This window comes from Temnothorax longispinosus, chromosome 10 (assembly GCF_030848805.1).
Source record: "Temnothorax longispinosus isolate EJ_2023e chromosome 10, Tlon_JGU_v1, whole genome shotgun sequence".
NCBI lineage: Eukaryota > Metazoa > Arthropoda > Insecta > Hymenoptera > Formicidae > Temnothorax > Temnothorax longispinosus.
The window spans coordinates 19,952,240-19,976,321 of record NC_092367.1 but is presented as its reverse complement, the minus strand read 5'-3'; the positions used below and the strand labels follow the sequence as shown (position 1 = coordinate 19,976,321).

Sequence of the window (24,082 nt, the reverse complement as noted above, 5' to 3'; positions counted from 1 at the left end):
TTTTCAGAAATAAATTTAATTTTTCACTCAACAACAGAATAATAAACCATCTATACAATGTCACATTAATTACGAAAATTACAAAATGTTACATGCAATTTAATCAATAATGCATTAATATATTATTTCGTAAAAGACTGATGTTTTGCATAAAATTTCTAACAGGTATGGTTCTTCTATTATATGAAACTAATAATCAGTAATTTAAAAATTCATTTATATCATCATATTTTAACACCCGATACACGTATATGAAAGAATCTACATGATTCAAAAACTCTAATTTTTTCTATTATTAAATTTTTTTTCAGTGATTAGAAATAAAATTAGAGTTAGTATAATTTGCGTATTTATTGCTGTTTTCGAATTAAGTATAGCACTTTCGTAGGAGCAAAATAAATGACAATAATTATTAATTGCTCTGACTTTAAATAATAACATTGGTGTGCGTATTCTCCGATAACCAATCCAATTATAGATTTCTAGAAGAAAAACACACGTTTGCTCGGGAAATGTAGCACAGCTCTACTTCGCGTAGCAGTCACGAATTCGATTCCTTTCGCGAAATTGAAAAATTGGTCTGTTTTATCGGCCACTCGCGAGTAGAGATTAAATTAGAAAAAGGGAGTATCTTCTTTTGCTGGTGGATCGTATCCACGTACTGTTGTTCGCTCGTACGTTCAATTGGCATATGTGCATATCCTGGCTCATGCTGTTTCTACCGTATACGGTTTAGCGCATTATACCGTGCCACAATGCGTGCTTGTTGTGTCTTGTATCGTATTCACGAATGGTCCCAGAATTTCGTAAAAGCATAGCATATGAAGTACCTGAGAAAGAGAGAGAGAGAGAGAGAATATCTTAAATTATTTGAAATATCACAATGTTTCAAATACAATTATAATGTTATTAGTACAATTCTAAAATTATTTATAAAAAAGTTTATAATATATTTATTTAACTTACACACATTTACATATATTCCGATTACTTATGAAATAAAATTCGATATTAATATTGAAATATAATACGCGCGCATCTGATATTAATATTACAATACAATTCTATATTCATTATAAAATTTGATATTAAAATATGTTTAATTTAAATTTACTTTGGTTAATTCCATTATTATTAGATTTATCACATCTCTTGATTTAAAATTGAATGAAAAGATGCTTGGCTCAGTAAATTCATCAGCAGCTAAACTCTACATACCTATTATAGTGCCATACCGTAAACTAAACTTTCGTCAGATGTCTCTTTTATATGCTGACTGACGACATGTGTAATCAGTTTCAACAAGTTCAAACGTTTCATATCGTTATTTTTGTATGCCCAAGTTTGTTCCTGGACTCTAGTCTTACGTTAGAATTAGGAAAGTTTAATCGAAACTATAGGGCGGAAACTTGTCGAACGCTGGAAAAACTTTCACGGCAGGACGCGTGATGACCATAGCAAATTTAGCCGTCGGATGGAAGGTGTCACCCACCAGCTGACGTCTTCCGCCAGTCTAGAACATTGAAAAAGGTGAATTGTTTTTCGGCTCTTTGCTTGAGAAGAAAATTAATTCTCAAGGAGCACCATAGTCGTCGCGCGAATAAGCCGTTACAGCAAGTGTAGAATAACACATCTGATAAAAATTGGAAAGTTGACTTGCATCGACATTTTTGCAAAAAAAAAAAAAGAATTACTCGTAGTACGTAGCTATGATTTAAAAAATATTTCCAATAATTTTGTACAAGATATTCTATATGTATATAGAAAAGAGAAAAATGTATCAAAAATTTTTAATTAAAAATCGAATTTTAATGTTATGATAAAATTATTTATATTATCTGATATGATAATATAAATGATAACAAAATTAAACACACAGGAACGAACTATGAGCATCGGCATAGCAGATTCTTTGTTTGTAAATTATTTTATAAATACAACTATTTTTAAAACACCAGAAGATGTTAGAAAAGTGCAAAACTTATACGTTTAAATGGCGAATGATAACATAGTTTTCCAAAGCTACAAATGGAAAAGAACAAATGAAGTAATTACATAAGCTAACACATGAAGAGATATCTATATTCTATATATGAGAAAAGATAATCGTATGCTTGTGATTATACATTATACTTTTTGTAACTGGGAGTTTTTCAGGCTTTTATGTACGTACAACGATATTAATAATAACATTGGAAAACAAAGGCAAATAATTTGCAAGCAGTAACTATCTATAATACAAAGGATTCACATTATAAAGTGCTCATAAAATTGCGTCTAATATTGGACTTTAATGAAAGCAATACAGAATACGATGTTTTAATAAATTTTCTGCGTTATTTAATTGTAATAAAAGCGATTTTCAAAGCTGTTCTTATATAATGAAACACTTTTTATCATGAATAATATTGTCTTTGCTTGTATCGGGTTGTTAATTACATATTCGAAAGCCGTAATTATTTCAAATAATATTCTATCTTTCTCTCTCTCTCTGTCCCCTCTTCTTTTTTTTCTCTTTACAATTTTCGACTAAAATTTCACGACGAAATTGATAAAATATGATTTGATTGATACTGACAAAAATTAATTAGAAAAAGGAAATGTAGTAATACGAGAGACTGCATATCTGGTCGGGTACAGAAATAGAAAAGTGCAGCGCGACTCTTTGTCTTGCACAGAACAAGAATATCTCGAAGGTGCGGCGTACAATAGTAAGAAAAGACCAAGGGTGTTCTGTTTCAACCGCGTTATTAGATTAAATACCAACTCGTGCAATATATACTCGCTACTGTACAGCAAACGACAACCGCTCGCCGGTTAATCCGCAGGTTAAAGCAAAACCGTCTCCGCCGCCGCCGGCATGGCGGAAAATTGAAAAGAGAGTCGGCTGACGCAGCTCGGCGTCCCAGTCCGCGAAATTACACTTGTCTGACTTTATTCTGGATATACAATAGCAACGGAGATAGCAATGTTATGCGGGTTAATAAACAACGTTTAAAAATCTGTTGTTGAAATTACCATTTGCGCATGACGTTCGTCAAGATCTTATGGACAAAGGATTAAATTAGGAATAAATTTAACATAGAAGGATTTTAGTTAAATCGTAATTATTACTATTTCCTAAAAGAGTCTGGGGTTAGTATTACGATTACTTAATAATTAATAATTTACTGTCTGGGAAAGAAAAATTCAAAAAGCATAAAAATTTTAAACGAAGATTATTACTTTAAATCACTTTATACAAATGAAATTTTTGCTCTAAAAATAATGCAGTGGCTGTAATAATTTAAAAAGTTATCATTAAATTAGTTGGATGTTATGTTATTTTAGAGATTTTAATTAAGATTGACTGAGTTGATTTAGTTATTTTTAGATATTAAGTGATTTTATAAATTCTTACTCCTTTAAGATAATTAATTATTGTAGATCGAGTTTTCAGAATATTAGGTTGATTAATTATCATCTCGAATTTTTTCTTTATATGTATAATAGATATATATGTAGCAAACACTCACAAACGTACATATAATGTATGACAATTAAACTGGCCATAGTTGTTATTTGAATTTTAATCTATTATGTACATATGTGAAAATTTGCATACTAATGACAGTCAGCAAAGTTATAAATAAAGCGTAATATGTCGAGAAATGGCAAGGGCGGTCAGTGGTGAGGACTCGCGAGCATTAGCGGTGTCTATAAATTCCGAACTTTGCAATGTAATTCAAACGGGACAAATGTAAGTTACTCCGTCGCGGCGCGTGGAATGATGTATTATCGGGCGTCACGTGCTATATAATTTATTATTCGTTTCTTGTTATTCATTATTCAGCACATTTGTCTGCGTTTGTCTCGGATTATAATAATAATGTAAAATCGATCGAGAATGGCAACGGAATATGAGTTAATTTGTCAACGACGTATAATCGATTTTATAAGTGCTTCCACATTTTGGAAAAAAAATCAATTTTAAATCAATTGACGACTTTGTAGACATTCGACGGTTTTAGAACGTTTTGCATGTAAAGAAGTGAATCAGATATATATTTTAATTATTAACCAATCGTAACGTATTATTTAACTTTCTTCAAATGTGATATGACGTTGTAGAATGAGGAATAATACAGAATAAGGAATTTTTTCCATATATTAAATCTTATAATTCTAAATCGAATTCTTCTCTCTCTTTCTCTCTTTTTTCTATTTATATTTATTCGCATGAATATAATACGAAAAGTGGAAAGAGGTGGAAATAAATTATACACGAAAATAAATATACTTTTTGCTCTTGTATTGACCGCACTTGGTCGTTATCGATGTGCCATTTTTACCCAAGTTGAGGGGCCAAAGCAACTTGTTGGCGTGCCGAAAAAGTTTTTACGGAATGCCTGCGACTAATGCCTATATTATAGCCAAACTCGCAGCTTTGGCCACGAGAAACAGACTACAGTTGGAAACACGTATATTCTACTTACTGCGGAAGTACAAATGTTTCACAGCACCTTACCATACTTCCTTCGTACAATACCCTTGAATTACCCTAGCTCTCATATATCGTTTCTTGGTATTTCAGCTAAGGAGGGTATTTAAGTTGCTTCGTTAAAAACTTTCGGGTTACCTGACCTGACTGTAAATATTTTTGCGCGATCTAGGATTCTAGCGAAGTGTGAGAAATACTCTGAGATTTTATTTGAGAAACAGTGGAAGACGTGCATATGATACATATTAATAAGCGAGCTTTAAGCTGTAATTCTAATTCAATAATCTTTGATATTAAATATGTATTTCCAATATGTAGTACCTATACATATCTGAAATAATAGAATTGATATACTAAAGTTTAGAATATATGTATATTTAACATATGTCTCCACCTTTTGGTTGAAATCATATTTCTTATTTGGTCATAAGTTGGTTTTATTGTCTGATTACAAATCTGTACAAAAAGAAACAATCTAGTTAATGTCACATATCTCCTTGCTATATGTCGACTTGAAATAATCTTGAATTTGAATAATTTTGATGCAGACTACTCATCACATCTTCCGCATTGCTCCAACATATCAATCCACGAACAAGATAAATCGGATGATTCAGATATATTTCTCTCAAAGACAGTTAATAAAATTCCGAGGTAGGATCGGGACTAATTGTAAGTATAGGATATACGTGTCAGATACTTTAATTCGTCCGATATCGCCTCATGCGTTTTAATTAAAACTTCTCGGCTTGAAAAGAAACTTTGATCGATTGCGAAAAGCGGATTACTTAATTCTGTAGAAAAAACGAATATAAAGGAGACTCGTCCTGTCGGACAAATCTTTCCTTTCCGTTTACTCCCGGATAAGCATACTTCCTCCCTTTTCCCGCATCTCCTCCACCGCCTCCCTGTCTGAAAGTTACACTGACAGGATCCAGTCGGAATATCCGAATCAAGTCTGCGAACAAAGGGAACAAAAAATTATGGGAAGTTCTCGCGAGCGCCACATTGCGCCGCGCCGCGCCGCGCCGTTCCGGTATGATGTTCCGAAGTCGAATTTATTCGCGGGTTAAAGCGTAAAATCGGCCACCGGCAGGCTCGAAACTGGCGAAATCGTATTACTCGATGAATATGCAGTACGATTTTGCGGTCGAAAGTTTTCAGTCGGTTGTAACTCGCCGTGCTGTTTCTGCTTCTGCTCGCACCGTAGTCCTAGAACTGACGGCGACGGCGACGACGACGGTCGAGAGATTTGCAGAGACGTATTCTAATTAGGGCAAAAAGCGGAATACATCACGCGGCTGTTCCCTAAATCACATCCATACCCGAAATACCGTTCGGCTTCTTAATTGGTTCCTTTGCCGTCGCTACCGGGCACTGCGGCAAGATATCATTTAGGATCCAGAAATTAATTAAGAATCGCGTATAGCGAACGACGTTAGTGGTTATAGAACGTTAATATATTTTACTATTCTTATTCTTGATCTTTTAGAAATTATATTTGTAGACATGATGAAAAAGCAAAACTATTTGTCCTATTTTATTTATATATTTCGTTATTTTAGAAATTTATCTGACTAAGTAGAATTAGATTTTAGGATTTTATCCATTCGAATAACGACAGGCGTTCGAAGATAATTTGCCTTCCCGGGACATAATTCGATTTCTCTATCGTGCTAAATGTACCCTCGTTACTCAATTTCCCGATCGAGCTATCGCTTCGAATTATTATCTAATTCGTTATATTCGATAAAATCAATTGCTATCTATCGGTTAAAAAAAAATCATACACAAATGATAAAATTAAATTGTTACGAAAATTGGAAAGATATTTGAAATGTTTGAAAAACTGTAACGTTTTTTACGTATTCTTGTGAACATTTAAAATTCTTCAAATATCATTCGCAGTGACTCTTTTCTGCTGTGTGAAAAATACGTTTCGAGTTCCTTAATAAACTTATCAATCACGATAAAGAGAGTTCAGCGGAAAGTTCGTGTTCTCGTCTTCTTGAAAAAAGTATAGATGAGAGGAAATTCTTTGCGAGAATACACGGCTTAAACGTGCGCGTTTCGTTGAGGCGTGACTAGCCAAAATTATCGAGGAAACTGGAATTTCCCGGTCGGCCATGAAACGTCGTAAAGATATAACATAGCGCGCTGGAGAAGAAGCTGAATATAGCTTGTTCAAGGATTTCTGCTTGGCAGTATGCAGCTGCAGCTCCTGTCGTAACCTACCTTCCCTGCCTATCTTACCTTCTCGCCGCTCCTCACCTTCTTGTTGTTTCGTACACTCCGTGTCTCTCAACGTTGCCTCAGGGCCACGAGGTGGTCGGTTTAAACAAGGAGACCGAGTCACGGCAAGCAACGTTTAATTTTTTTTTTTTTTTTAATTGAACGAATAATATAATGTCCCAGAATTAGAATTGCGGCTGACCTTTCCCCGCTAATTCTTTTCTCCGCGAAATAATTCAGTGCTCTATTTTCTACTCGAGCTTTTTTCTGTTCTTTCCGCGCGTATATACTGTTACTTTTCTCTTCTGTAGGATAATCTGCGCACTTTCACACAATGGTTTCGGTTTATTACTTATTAATTATACATCTCTCATTTTTTTAGGCATTAAATCATATAGAAAATTAATAAATATTAATATTAAAGGGAACGGGCTTGGAAAAATTAGCGGGGAAAGAAGACCCTGTTGAGCTTGACTCTAGTCTGGTTCCCTTTATTAACCAACAATTAAAAGTTTAATTATTTTATGCAATTGTAAGAAAGTTTACGTTAATGTTAATGAATTTTTCCTTAAAATCGATTGTGTGTGTGTGTGTACGTAGCGCTTAAAATTAATTATTTATTTATAGATTTAATAAAGCACTGAATGCCGATAGTCTAGAAATTGTACATTTATTTCCTTTAAAATTTGCGCAATTTCATCTAAGCACATGCAAAGTTTTATGTCTCCTCCATCCAAATTATACATATGTATTATCACTCAACTGTAAAATCCAAAAATCCGATTACCTCAAGCCCTTTTCGAATATAATCGCAATTTATGTACAAAGCGTTTATTGCCTTGCAAGATCCATTTACCTGTTTATCTTGAGAGGATATATGTGACTTTAAAACAATGCAGATATTAGGAAATACAAAATTTGGGAAACGTAGCCCAAATTATTATTCGTCACTGTATCTCAATGTAAGGATTAATAATACCGTATATGTTACCCTCTCAGTCGGAATAATAATACGTACGCCAATGACAAAGAGACAAGCCGAGGTACATCATCATTATTATCACGAGAGTGTTGTCATCGGATTAAGATTCAACCACTAGCGGCGGCACTCATTTATTCCGCCGAGATCGCGAAAAATTTAAAAAGATTTAACGTCGCATTATAATTTAATTCTTTAACGCGTACAGCTCACGCGATATAAATTATCCCTTAAAGTCGACTTTAACGTTAAGACGACTTTACATTTTTCGCGGATCCGGCTCTAAATCTGCCGAACGAAGCGCGTAACTCGTAAAATTAATGCGATACGAGGGAATTATTAAAACGAGTCTCTGCCTCGCGCGAAAGCATGAGATAGTGGCGGTATTCTCCGAATCGATATATGTCTCCTTCTCTCTTATTGAAAGTAAGGGAATCGAGATCCGTTAAGTCTCAATTTTCATGCAAGAGTATTAATCTTTGGTTGACCTCTAATCGGCTTTTGTTATACAAACTTGCATACTTCGCAGTGTACGTGATGCGAAGTTGGCCGAGACCCGAGGTTACTAATGTTTGCTCGATCTTGTCTGTTTCAGAGATTGCAATGGTCCAGCACCGAGGCGCATCGCGAGCTTTGCTACTTGAAAGGGCGCAGCGACGACGAATGCCAGAACTACGTACGAGTGTTCGGCAGACAAGGCCCCGATCGTTTTCTCGTTTGCGGCACAAACGCCTACAAGCCACTCTGCAGACAATTCACGATCAAGGTAAGCTTATAAGTCCCAAAGCACATAGGGTGATTCTTAGTTGCATGTCGAAACTTCGAGGACTAAATCAAAAGATGTTTCAAGAGAAAACGCAATTCTATGCTTTGCACATGTCATAATAATTTTTCATGCAAGTCTTTATTTTCAAGAAAATAGATTTTGAAAATTGAATAACATGATTAACGATATAGCTTTCTCACTTTGAATAACTTTTTATTACATAAATCACGTATATTACAATCAAGTGCATTGCAACAACGAATAAAAGACGATTGTTTTATTTGAAAAATAATGGAAAATTATTCAAGTTAGAAAGTTAAAAAGTTAAGTAAACTTTTTTATTCAATATTTTTTGTTTGTCACAAATCAAAAAGTAAAATAATGTCTAGTCTAATATAAAGAATCTGTTTTATACTTTACACTCTAGATTTAATTGAAAAATATTGACATGCAATTAATGATCCCTATACTTTTCGACGTCGACACTCTTTCGCCTGTCAGTGAGTCGAGAAAAATACGAAGCGTATAACGTATCGTATAAAATCAAGTGATATTGCGAGCGAATCGGTTAATGTGTAGAAGAACGAGCGATTGACTTCGACAGGTAATTTTCTCGGAGGGATTCGAAAACGTTCCCCGGAATTTAACCGCGCAATTGGTAAACCACATTTAACCCTTCGTGTTTGTAGAATATATACGGGAATGAGACGCCCCAGGGTTACCGCAATGGCATCGTTATATCCGTAACGGTATTGCTAACATTTCCTGAAAGTTTCATGCAATTCCGGCGCATGGCTTTCAAATTACATAACGCTTTCGTCGTGCATACGTGCCGGACCCGGAACCTTTATTTATATTGAGTTGCAAAATATCGTAACGTGGCGGTAACTAATAGTTATATTTCATGAAATGATACTTTATTTCGTTGATCAGTTACGTTTGGTAAACATTGTGAGCTAGGTGTACAATTAAGTAATAACGATTACTAATCTTCGCAGTTACAATACGTTAGAAAGAAAAGAGAGAGAGAGAGAGAAGAGAAAGAATAAAGGAATAACACACAACAAAGCTTTTAGTTTCTTAATAATACAATAAAATTTTTTTTAAATACTTTGCACAAGTAATATGTAAAATCTTGTACAAGAGAAGAAAGCGCACACACATGTTACGCTCTGTTCAGTCAATGTATATATATTTAAATGTAATTTGTTCATTAAAAGGACAGAAATGATAATACAGTTGAAAAATTATCAAAAGCATAAAGGGAAAAACGCGGAAACTCTGTTTTAATAATTTTCTGCCTTGTTCTCAAGTACCTCAATTACTCGCTCTGGCAGTAATTTATAAAGTCTCTCTGGAATTTCTTTTTATTCTAATCTTACCCATTCTACCTCGCACGTCTTTGATTCATTAATAGCTTGAAATTGCTTTCCACGAAAATATACAGTTTGTGGCTTGTGCTAACATTCTCTAACAATCTGCAATAATATTCAAATCCGGAAAACGTGCTGACCATTGGAAAACGTTTTCACAGAAACGTTTTCTTTCAAAAAATATTATTTTACAACTTTTGCTGTGTACACTACAGCATTTTCTCTGTTAGACAATAAAATTCGCTTTGGCAATACTAGTTTTTTTCTTTTCTGCCTCTCTCTCTCTCTCTTTCTATTTATTTTTAGATTATTTTAAACTAATAACAGCAATTATTCGGTATTAGATAAATTCAAAGTTAATCCTTTCATTATACTATATTCTGATACAAACCATCTTCATTCATTTACTACCATATCTGTGATAATTTTCATTAATTACATAATAACGTAAGGTAAATTGTGATAATATTTGTCAGGATTATCTAGATTGCATGATTCCGTTTCTATAGACATCATTTATTTCCGCTTTTTTTTCTTTATTGGACATATCTCTTGTAAATCGCAAATAATCAGCTTGGTATCGTGCTGTCAGTGCCGGTTCTTTTCTTAATCGTTTTTTATTGAAGATACTCAAACTTGTGAAGGACGTGTCGGACATTTCTGATATTAATTCAAACAACAACTTGTTGAACAATTTTTATCGAATATGCGAGTTAGAACAACTCTTAAAATTATTTTTTTAAAAAGAATTATAAGAATATTTTCTTTTAACCACATTTTTATTATCTTTTAATAAATTATAAATAAATAATAACTTTTTCGATTTCTTTTTATGATAATTGAATTTTTTGAAATAGAAGAGTTATATCACAAAAAGTCGTTTTAATCACAAAAATATAACGTTAATTCTCTTTTCTACTTTATATCTTTTTACATTCTGTAATTTCTTCTTATCAGATTCGCAAACATAGGGTTCTTTAACTTAGAAAGAAGGTCAAGTCAAGACCTATACTTATTGATAATTATCTTAGATAAATCGTCAAATAGTCGTTTTCAATTATTATCACTTCAACAAAGTTTCCATGTAACTAATTAAGATTAAGGATCTATTTGAGTTTGATTCTTTTCTTCTGGATTTATTCGACTTGGAAGGTAAAGATTTCCCGTCGCAGTTAGTGATCGTAATTAATTCAAGACGTGTAAACGAGTAATCGAAAAAGGAAAATGATTAACACCACAGCGAGTTTTGCGGACGGGTGCTCTCAGCTGGATTTAAGTAAAGTTACGGATCGGAATAAGTTCTCGATGTGCGCTTATACATGTAGAGCGAACGCAGCAAGACGTCGCGGCGCCCGGCGTCTTAATAATGGCACGTCGTGGAAACGCGTCGTCATGGCGAAACGACGACCAAGGTGGGCGGTGGATAGTGCAAAAGGAAAAAAAAGGAAAAGTGGCACAAGGGCGTGATTTATCTGCTCGTATATCTTTTTCCTTCTTTTCTCCTTTCTCTCTCTTTCTCTTCCTTTCTTCCGATCTCGAACAGATGACGAGATTGCTGCAAGTGCACGGAGATCTGGTAACTGGTATCAAGGTAACGAGATAAGGCTATATCTTTGTTCAGATGCGTTTACCTATGGTTGAATCTGCGCTTAATATGCGAACAAATTATGACATTATAAAATAAACAAAAAAAAGACAAATTATTTATCTGTTGAACAAATATTCTTGACAATTAAAATACAAAAGTATTATAATTGCCTAAAAAATATTAATTATTAAATATTCAGATTTTGAGAATTATTATAATATACATACTTTATATATATTAAGATGAAGATTTTACCGCTAAATTCTGTTGCAAGAGAGTAGTGCAAAAAAAATACTATACAAACATTTTATCTGAAAATATTTGTTCTCACGAACACACGTTGTATCCGCAGATATTTATACATAAAAATTGTTATTAACGTTGGTGGGCTTTACTTTAGAAAATGAAGTCGCTATGTATGTACAGATCACATGATCAAAGAGATTAAAAATAATCAAAATACGTTACCCTGTCTAAATATCATTATTTCTTCTTTTTAAGAGTTAACGATCTCTTGTATATGCATCTTTGATAATTGTGGTTATCCAATTTTAAGAATAAAGAATTTTCAAAATAATATGCGATCTTCTCATAAAAGAAATAAATAGACAATTAGAATTAGACGTCCAACACCAAGTGCAAGTAACGGACGCGAGGATTAGCATTGAAAGCGCACGTATGTGTGCATCGATCGTATGTGTGCGCGAATGGCAGTGACATACGTGGTATGAGATTCGAATGTTGTCGAGATCTTCTTGAAGTAATCAACCGGTGAGGCTTCCAAAGTTCTCGAGTAGAGAGGAAGACGTATCGATGAGTCTTCGTGGAAGTAACTGGTGTCTCCTTAGGACATCGCGATACCTTATCATTCCGCTTCCTGAACGAAAGGAAATTTATTTTCCGTAATACCCTTCGATCTGTGATGGAAAACTGATGCGCCGCCCTCTCACTTCTCGCACGCGAGCTCTAATTCACGCGTCCACGAAAGCCAGCAATTTTTACTTCCGTATTATGCGCCATTAAAAACTCATCCGCTGCAACCGCGTGCACGCTGGCGAATAAATCATACGCAAAGTAGGTCTGCTTTTCGCCGGAAGTTTTCAGTAAACACGCAAGATTTACGTCACGAGAACTTCTGCGAGAAAAAAGAAATCGAAAATTTCACCGAAATAAATTTTAACGCACGGTTCGACGACGTGACGATGCAAGATCGCGCTGTTTACAATTGCAACGATCAATACGAAGCAAGATACGCGAAAAAAAATGGCGCGATATTCGCGACAAAACTCGCTTTGCAGACGGATGATTTTGTCGTACAAGGATTTTCTACTTTTTCGTCACTATATTTGCTACGCGAACACATACCGGGGTACTTTTCACTTTTTTTTAGAATTTATGAAAGACTTATGTGCAATATAGAAATAAATTTTAAATAATAAACCGCGATAGGCTTTTAAACTCGATAAGCTATTGCTATTTATTCGCATAGAATAAAACATACGCTACTATAAAGAGTGAAAAATATTTTGCATGTTTTAAAGTCGAGATTGAGCATTCTTTCTAATCTTTCTTAATCGTCACAAACTTCAAACGTGCAATTTCACTCATAGTTTATTAAATTCGCAGCGGATTATATTGAAGATTAAAATTGTGTTATGCGATTACGAAGATTGGTGCTCAACTAATGAGGATCGGTATCTTTATTAATCGAGTTATTATGTTTAAACTTAGATGATAATTTTTAACTTTATCTTATGACATAAATCATCCAACTTTACAGCAATTACGAAAGTATAAATAAGAAAATTTTGATATCTGAAAAATAAAAAAAAGAAAATTGTTGAAGCTGTCTGATAAGTTATACAAAATATCTAAATTTTCTTTATCTTTTAAATAGAATATTATATATCTTTATTCATATTTTGATAGAGGCGAGCTATGATAGAAATAAATTTATCATTTTATGGTAGTATGATCGAAATTTATGCAGATAATATTAATTTTGAAATCCATTTTCTCATAAACAAGGTTTTATAAAGATATTATACATATATCTTTGACTCATATTTTTATATATAAATCCCTCCTCTTTTCAACCATAACGATCATAACGGATCATGCCGTTTATCAACGTATCATTGCTTAGAAAATACATCATAATTGTTAATTTAATTCTAACAAATGACAATTTAATGATGCTAATAAATAATAATGTAATATTTGTTACGGTAATGGAATTATTTTATTCTCTTGACATTTTCCAGCTGCATTCAGTAAAAACATATTCAACGAAAGACATTTTCCAATATTATCTGTTGGTATAATATACAATCGAAAACTCTTTGTGTAAAACTACATTGAAAATATAAAAGACAAATCTATTACGTTAAAAATTTGTTAATAAATAGCCATAAAAAATCTATTAAAAAATTTATTAATATATAGCCATAAAAAATCTTTTTGTAAATATATGGAAGATATAAATCGTGTATTTGCAGATATTGCGGAGATTAAAAACGATTATTATTCGCGTAAACAACTCAATAGTGGAATATTTTGAAACGGAATTTCCAAATAACACAAACCAGATTAAATTAAAATATACAATATTATTTGGAAATGTAATATCATGATGTCTTTAACAACCTTGAAATACATCCGGAAGATATCTCTAATATTACGGAAGTAAAAGTAACACTATGAACTACTAATTGAGCCGGGAGCAAAGCGCGTTCTGGTTATGAAAAGAAGATTAAGTGCCACAAAGAATGTAACCGTAACATCATTTTGTGCGATTTTTCTACGGTGCTAACCAAGAATTGATTTTTTTATGGTAATCATTACCACTCTACCGCGCTGTTAATCAACAGTCCGGTTAATATCGTAATAACATTGATGTAAAAACATTTTTTTTTTATAGTATTAGCGATATTGACCTGTATTCAATTATAATTCAATACCAAATATATATCACAAATGATTGGAACAACATTTTCATAAATGTCTATAAAAATTTATTACAGTATGTAAATGCAGAACTTGGAGGATAGATTAATTCCGAATATATTTTTTATTCGGCAAGATAACGAAACAAAACGCAGAAAATCGTAAGTAAATTGATTGTTGTAGATGAATGTCGATTCGATTAAATCAAACACGTGCTTGAATTGTAATTTTAATGTTCAAATATAGATATATATGTGTTCGATAAATCATTTCACAATCGGTGGGAAAAAGAGACTGAAGAGGTAGAACAATATGAAAAATAATGAATAAAAATAAATCAATTTTTGTTGTTTTAAAGAAGATTAGAATGAAATAACCTATAAGTTCAAATATAGCAATGTAAAGAATAAATTAGAAATTACTGCAGTGAGATAATCTGCTGTTTGTACATTCTTAAAGGAAAAAGGATTGTCGCGTTAATGAAAAATTTGCTGACGTAACAAACTTCTCGCCTAAAATATTGTAATGGTTTTTTTTCATCTTTATAAAGCAAGTTTGTACGTATCCGCAGTAACATGAATCTTTTATGCCACAAAGCATATCCAATCGACGCACTCTGTGCAGTCGATGGATAGCTCAATTTTTACTCGCAACGGAAATACGCGCTCGCCACGATTTCGACGTGAATTCGAACAAAGCTAATATCTCACAGTAATCGAATAAATTTCCAATTCTAGCCGCCTCATTTCATGGCATTCTATTATAGAACGACAATGAGACTATATAGCAAAGTCGTGATGTAATGAAAGATGGATCCAAAGTTCGTCGATATTTCAATAATCCAACTGTCGACCGATAATTCATCATAGCACACATTTTAAGAACATTTAACAAAGGAATTTCACATAAAAATATATCTCTAAAATAAAAGTTGTTTCTTTTTCATCATGAAAATGTCAATCGTTCATAAATAACTGAATAAAAAAAATTACTCAATGTAATATATGTATAACATTGACTATAAAGATAATAAAATAATAATGTGCGTAAAGATGAATAAAGATCTTTAAAAATATATAATCTTTAGAATCTTTTCTTCTATGTTATTTTATTTTACATTCCGCTATGAATGCGAACGAAGAAATATTTATATGTATTATATATTTTATAACGTTTTGGAAAAAGTTTGTGTGGTTTCTGTTATAACATGTTAGAAAATTTTTCTTGTAAATATGTAAAATAAATATATAAAGTATGATCTATTGATTGAGTTCGCTGAAGGAAATATATAACAGAAACTTGCGCGTATCACGTAACGCTATAAGCATCCAATTTGGACGGAATTCCTTTAAGCGTCAGTCTGCTCTAAGAATAACCGATCTGATATCCCTCGACGAAATCTGAAGGTCTCGTGATAGAGTAGTAAGTGGAACGGATCTCAATTGTCGTTTCCCGCCTAATTCTCACGTCCAGCCGAGAAAATTCGACCTGTGACTTCTATTCGAGTCACGCGGTCTGATATGGCATCCGAATGTGAGAGTCGTCTCTTTTGGTCCATCTTCTTCCTCTCCCGAGTCACTCCTTCCGCCTCGTTTTCAACCCTCACGGTCACACCTTCTCCTCTCGTCCTGCCGTTGTAAAGCGCTCTCTCGGTACGCCTTTAATACTCTATTCCCAAAGCATCTATTTCCTGGTTGTGGCAGTCCTTTAGAATTTCTTTCTTTTCCCGCGCTGCGCTCTCTCTACCGCTTGTCTTTGTGTTCCGCCGGAATTCATTCGTCCCATGCCATTCCGCACGAAACACGGCAGTTTAGTCTCTTTCTGTCTCGCTTTATCTTTATTTTTTGTATTTTTTACGTATACTTTTTTCGCATTACTCCGCCCGGATTCTTCTCCTTTCGATACCTTTCAAAATATGCGCGTGGCACGCAATGTAAAATTTGTCCAATGCACCAGACCAAAATAATTTGTATAGTTGCATGCAGATATAAAGACATGGTACATAGTTTCGAATTTTTCAAAAAAATATGAAAGTTTAAAGTAATATATACATATATGTATATATAACATCATATTTTATTTTTATTTAACATTTATATAGAAATATTGATATAATCTGGCTATAAAAGTTAATTCATTTAGTATTGATATTTAGTTTCACGTGCATACGAAAAGGTTAATATAAAAATTATATATATTTTTTCTCTCAAAAGCAAATAAGTTTGTTAAATTTTACACACATCATTAATTTAGAACAGCAATATACTCCATAGTTTTATGCCGAGAAAAATCATTTTTATCTTTATTGATTACGCCCAAAGTTTTGGTGTAAATTTTTTTGTTGGTATCTTTTTTTATTTGATTTTTGGATGTACCTAAACTTAACAATCTTTAAACAAAAAATACATACTATCTGTATTCAACTAGAATATTTTTCTTCCTATACATATATTGGATATATTTTACATTGTGTGACGAATCGATATTTTTAGAAGAACGCTTCGTTATCAGAGTTTTATTCTGTGCTACCACTCATGTAGAATTTTTGTTGGTATCGCATATAAATGCAAAAAATTGGGTAATTATACATGTTGATTCCCATGTATAATAGAAGGCGTTAAGACGCTTATTTGACAGTTCTTATTCTCTCTCAAGTTTTGAGCCGAGATCTTTATCAAATTATGTACAGATATTAATAATTTTGTGATTATTAATTACAATAACAATACGATAAAGGCAAAGTTTCTTTCACCACTTAAGCATATCTCGGAAGCATGAATAAATAACTTTATTTTTTATTTAATTTTACATGATCTTTACACGCTATTAATTCCGTAATTGGATACAAGAGATTCAGGATTTATCATAATTTAATAATAAGAAAGCTACAATAAATAATTAATAGTATCTATTAAAAAATAATAGTAATTACTTGTTAAGTCTAACGCTCTTTCTTTCTGTCTTCATGTATGACTGACCTATTTTCACCCGAGCTACTTTGATACTTGTGCAGGGACAGTACCTTTTGAAATTTAACATGCGCTTGCTAAATTATCCGCACGTTGATGCGCCACTTACATCCTACATTTCCTTATACCGTGGTCCTTTTTCATCTTCTCCCGTATCTCCTCGACTCCCGCGTTCTCTACGGTGTCGTTGGTGCGAGTACGCGGCGATGTACATTCGCGCGAAAAATCGGGCAAGTACTGTACTATCACATGTTATACCCGCTTCGTTCCCGCCGTTGCGCACGTACGCTACGATAAGCTGCTTCCTCGTCATCAAGAACCGCGACATCGCATGTATTTTTATGCCGGTGATGCCCCGTAGATAAGCTCAGCCAACGAAAGTGTCCAACGAGATATTTTTCGCTCGATACTCGCGAATGGAATCGCTCCGCTCCGCGGAACTTTATATTTGCTCCTGTGTCGTAGATGTGTTTCATATACACGTATTTACGATACGCTAAATTACTTGCAATATACTAGGAAATTTATTTAGCTTACTGCGAACTGTTGCAGCAGTAAAATGGAATCTCATAAATAAATGCACGCAAAATTTCCATTTGACTGGCGCATCATGTTTTTGCGACAAAGCTTTCGATGCTTACGCGGTATTGATTTTTTGTTGGCGAAAATTTAACGAAACAGTCGAAAAGGATGCGCGAGACAAATATTAAAAAATTAAACAGCTGGGCTGAATTGATTTACAGATATTATTTCTAAATGGCTAATTTTATTTTTTCAAATGAATTTTGACTGAATAGTTCAAAGTCGAGAAAAATATCTAGAGTGAAAAATTGTTAATACGACAAGCAATGTATATTCAAACAAAAAATTTTCTTAAAAAGTTAATCTTGAATTTATTAAGAAATCTGTTATTAAAATATAATATAAAAATACTTGTCTCTTACATTATTGAATTATAATTTTTATAGTATATAATGTCCTTCTTTTAATCAATAAAGTTACGACAAGGCCTATCATATTTCAGAGGGAATCAAACGCAATATGATAAAAAAGGATCTAAACGCAGGAATCGATATTGGAACAAATAAACGTATAGTTTATACGTATCTGTCAAAAGTTTGAAATGCAACTGGAAATATACGTTGGAAACAAAGTAACTTTTTTTGTGAAGTGTATTCATGTTGAAAACTCACGCTATCACGTATCACGTATCCAATTTTACGTCCCACAATTTAAATTTCAACCAACCGCTTTTGCTTTTTTTTTTATATTTTGTCTGAAGTTTCTTGGCTCTTTCTAATAGTAACTTTTAAAAAAATAAAGTATTATTAAGCTTTTCTTAAACAAAATTTCTTAGTACGCTTTTTTTAACTGCGGCATATTTCGAAAATAATGACGATAATGACGATAATTTGTAAAACATTTGTGTAACAAATATTCTTCACGAAATAGTACATTTAGGATAGTTAATATTTCAAGAATCGTTATTATAACTTTTGGGGATAAAGAAACGCGCGGTCCACATTCTAACGCTACATAATATCTTGATGAAACTAGTTACTAAATTAAAAATATACCACCATTTTAGTCGAGCTGTATTCCCTAACGATGCTGGACATTGTAAGACCTAATAGACAGTTTGTGCAGAGAATATTGATTGAAATCAAATTGTACGAGGACCGCGTTCATTATTTGAACGTTCTGAATTTCTGAGCGAACAAGCACAGAGTATATCGCCGATTCACGCTGACTTAGCATTTATCGGATTCCTTCCGACCAAATTTGCTTAATGATTCCGCATCCTTTCCAGAAATGATCCTCAGAATTTTCCCTAAAACAATTTATGCGTAAGTGCATGTTATGTCACGAAAATGCGCACAATGCGAAGATTAATGTGATCCAATAATGGACGTTGCCGATAAATATCATATCATGAGGTTTTGATGCCCCTATAATTTCGATTGATACTCATAATAATAAATCTTATCGAATAACCATTTGAACTTAATGGTTTTCCATTTTTCTGTACTGAAATTTGATGCTCCCGAGCATTTCCGTTGCGGAGCTTTCAAACTGTTTCCTGTTGTACTCTCTTTCCTTATCTTATCCCGTTCAAAAGCCGCGATGAATTTTGGCCGATATCTCATTCGATATAATAATTTTTCCAATACGTAAGAGAGTGTAATAAAATGCCCGCATCTGAAAATATTTACTAAATAATACTACGTTTTTCTCGATTTTACCATTAAATGCTAATGTAACTGTAATAAAGAATTTTATAAAAGACAAGTGTTTCTTTTATAAAATTCTTTACTACAGTTACATAGCATTTGAGAACGCGTGTGCTCTCATGTGGAAACATTAGCATTCGCAGTGAAGTATTTTCAAAGTAGTCAAGAGACATTTTGAAAATTAAAATATTATTCTTTAAAGAATATTTATTTATAAAATATGAGAATTAACTACGGAATTAACATAGAAAATTATAATTGTTTATTTCGAGCGTCTTAGACATTTTTATGTAAAATGTGAAGTAAAACTGTGGGAAGAGCGATATTACAACAGCAAAAAAATGAACGCAATTCTGATAATAAAATTATACTGAAAACTGAAATATTTAAGTAATAATTGTTAAAATTGATGCCGAAAATAATATTCTCAATTATAAACATCTAAAATTGTAACAATAAAATGATACTAAAAATGGAATATTTTGAATCAGTAGTAACAGTTAAAATTGGTGCCAAAGATGATGTTCTCAATTATGACCTTAAAAGGATTGTATCGATCTCTATATATTCTATGACAAATATATAGGGACGATGTGAAACGAGATCTGAATATATATCGGTCGCTATATTTCGTGCGCTTTAGTGTTACTTTTGGAGCGACGAAGCTATTCCTTTATTTAAACTTTCTTCTATCATGAATGCATTTGATGCAAATTTGAAGTTTCTCATGTTCTTGCCATATTTTCTAACATGATCTTACACAATTTTTGGCACTCAGCCGAGGAAATATTCACGCCTACCCTTCACATACACACATACACGTGGTGCTTACGGTCATCGACTTATACATTTCCAAAGTTTTGCTTGAAGTGAGAAAATATAAGTACTTTCCACGAGCTGGTTAGATGCTGTACTTTTCGATCCTCTTGCTCTCTTCTCCCCTTGCCTATGTTTTTCGTATAGCGATACAACTTACGCGAGCGGAAAATGGTCGAAATGTTATCAGAATTATTTCAAATAGGTACAGTTATCTGAAATGTACGATATATCATAAAGTATATCATATATCTTAGTTATTTCTATATAGGCTTATTTATATTATAAAACATTTTTTTAATGAAAATTGTGTGGCAAAGCTTTCTATTGTTTAAAATAGATTTTACATACATACACGCGCAGATAGTTGAGAAGTAAGCTTTTCAATGGAAAGTTCGCTATTAATTCCGATTTGTGTTTATGAGATATTAGTGTTTATGAGATCCCTAGAGAAACATTGACTAAATAATTTGAGTACACCTTTCTCTTCTTGCTTGTATCGCACAACGTGATATAGTAGATTGCAAATGTTCTACCATCTTATTATTCATGATGGTTTTAACGTCTTCGCTCATTTCACTCATGAAACATCGTGGGAACGCAAAATCGTATTTCCCCTTCCATTTAATTAGATTTGAGTTAATCGCATTCTCTTTTCCGAACACACAAGTACATGTACATAAATGCCCGTTTCCTGCGGTATTCTGTTTGTCTATTCTATTTTACTATCTCACGGGATCGGGCTAACAAATCTCGCCTCGTATTTTCGTCACAATTTATTCAGATGTAGTAACATCGCTTCCCATATGTCAGCTGTTGTCGGTATACATGTTCCAAACATTTTGATTTTGACGTTTCTCGATGTTACGCATGTTCCGCGTGTTGTTTCAATAAAAAAAAAGGTATTTACGATTCTGCTAGTGGTGCTAAATTTCAATAGCGAAAAGAATCCTGTCGATTCTTTTAAAGTAAATTTGAACGTCCTTTCTGTATTAATTTTGTATTTTAAATTATTGTAAGTAAAAAAGAAGTCGTGTCTGTTTTTTCATAGATCACTTAATCTTGAGTTTGTTATGTCATTAAATAAATGTGTCGTTAATAAAACTCGAACTCACCAACAAATTATCCAGTATTTGATAACGTTCTTCAAATAAATTGATTTTAATTATTGTTAGCGTATCCTTTCTTTAAACTATTCTGTTTCTGTTATTTAGGTATTTGCTTTGTCTCTGCATATTCGTGAACATATTCATAAGCTGAACTCTCTGTTTCTCCATGATCCGTCGACGTAAAATTATCTATTCCATTGTAGCACGCATTTACGCCCTATATAGTTAATATATCCGTAACTGGTCTGTCGCATATCGATCCTGACGCGGTATGAAGCAGTCATAATCATTCACTCTATGTATAGCTAACTATTCACAGACATAAAATATACGGGGAAAAAACGGTGATAAACGCGTAACGAACATTTCCCATCTTTTGAAATAATATAATACTTTCTTGCAAGCGTATTGCCAAATATACTGGCAATGGAAAAGGCCTCAACCTAATCATCTGATATAACGTCAATTATCCTGTATATAAGCGAGCATAATTAATAGGAGATGGCAAATGACAGATGATTCAAGCTTCGACCGCTCACCAATAATCGTAAACGGACACTCGAGATATAAATCGCAAATCATCGTCCTAACTTTATCGACCTATTGCTTCGCATTCTCGTCATCGAATATCGCTACTCGTTATGCGAACGTGTGATTTATGATGTTTGAAACAGTCATCACGTTGCTTCTTGTTCCGATACAAGTTTAAGGATCAAATAAACATTTAATTATAAAATTGAAAAACTGATATTTTATGAAAGAAATCATACAGCAACGCTTATAGGTGGTGCTTATAATTATTTTTGATGGAAAGGATAGTCGTTTTAAAAAGTCCTGCAATTATTCTTTCCTCGTAATTTTATTCCATCGTTGAAACATACATAGGCTATCTTGATGAATCTTCCGTATTTTATCCGACGAAACTTTAACTGTTACCCATATTCGATAACGATAAATCAACGTTCATTCGCGTAGTCGTTAGAAATATCGATCCCATTACCGTCGCAAGCAGCTTTAGCCAAGCACATTCTCTTTTTCGTCCTTCGACTATTACCCTTTATCGTGCGACGAGATAATTCAAAGCGACTGCTGTAACTCGCTCCGGCGAAGTAATTAGTATAACGAGTAAAAGCCGGGACTGCCGGGAGTCCACCGGTTCGTGCGACACGATCCGTGCTCTTTTAATAACTACTAATCCGCTAAAAAGTGAAACGAACGAAGAACAAACGAGTTATCTCGCGCAATCGGGACGAGAACCTGTGTCGCTGATTTATTCAGTCTTTAATGCGAATCTTTAGACTTGTGACACGCAGCTTTCGCTCGCTAAAAGAGAATGAAACGCGAGCGCTTATTGCGTTACGCTTATTTCGATTGCATTCAAATCCTTTGACCTATATCGGAAGCACTGCGTTGTGTGTGATCGCACGAATATTACAATATTGTTCAAAGAAAGAGGTATTTGCGAATACTATCAAAATTGGAACGACAAAGTCTTTTATATTATAATTCTATCTATATTGTATTTGTCATGATGTATACAAAAGCCAAAGATAAACCTAATTATGTAACAAAACAGTTGAAAGAAATAAAATTATAATAAATAACACGAATATGCAATAAGCATTGTAAGCGTGATACATAAGTATAAATAGTATAAAAGGAAATATTTATATGCTATTATCACTTATTAATCTTTATTCTAAAAATATTACACATTAGAATCTGGAGACAATTTTGCTCGTTGTAAAGTATAATTTGTCGTAAATAGAAATTGAATTAACACATGAAAAATTGGATTGCTGTGTGATTGACATCGAAATTTTTAATTTTAGATATATGAATCTTTTTTACATCTCAAAAAAATTAAATTTCTACAAAGATTATATACTGAAATAAATACGAACATCTTTAAAACTTTTCGATGCTTAGAGACGTTTTTATCAAACTAAAAAAAGTAATCATTTTATTCTTTCTGAAAGGTCAAGTTTCCATAATGCGTAGCCTGAAGGTTGAGATGCGAGTCATCTTAATGTCACGAACATCGTGTGTCGAATTCGTCCATGACTCACGTTTCGTTGCGAATCGGGTCGTGTCATATTTGCTGATAGTCAGCAAATATAATGAGCCATGCCGAATCCTAATTCTCTTTCTGCGACACGCTATTGCTCGAGGAGGCGAGCAACGCGTCCGTGGGAACCCACTTTGGTAGAAATCACAGTTGATTGCTTATACGACGTGTCTCAGACCCATCGTCCCACCTTTTACTTGTAGAATCTCTCTTCGATCAACTTGGAATTGATATTTTCTTTAAAAAAGAAAAAATATCGCAAAGAGAAACAGCTTTTAAATCGGAAGTGATTGAAAATGGAGGACTTCTCAGAAGCTGAACTGAACCGGAATCCAATTTTTTATTAAATTTTAATTGATTTATTAAAAAAAACCTGTAATTTAAAAATTAGTAGAAAGTTGAAAATTTATAATAATCTCTTTGACATTTTCGTCAAGAAAAAATTAGTTTTAAATTGACTAGAAGATTTAAGAGTATACCTTACAGTTATTATTTCAAGATTTTATGCACAGATTTATCTTGAAA

At 33.2% G+C, this 24,082-nt stretch overlaps 1 protein-coding gene across 2 annotated transcripts in view; it reads left to right on the top strand.

Annotated features, from left to right (window-relative positions):
- LOC139820787 (semaphorin-1A) overlaps positions 1-24,082 on the top strand; it is a 207,594-nt gene that overhangs the window by 142,993 nt on the left and 40,519 nt on the right. For both annotated transcript variants that reach the window (XM_071791312.1, XM_071791311.1), the window contains exon 5: positions 8,287-8,457. In XM_071791312.1, the coding sequence (XP_071647413.1) occupies positions 8,287-8,457 (171 nt within the window). The remainder of the gene's footprint in view (positions 1-8,286; positions 8,458-24,082) is intronic.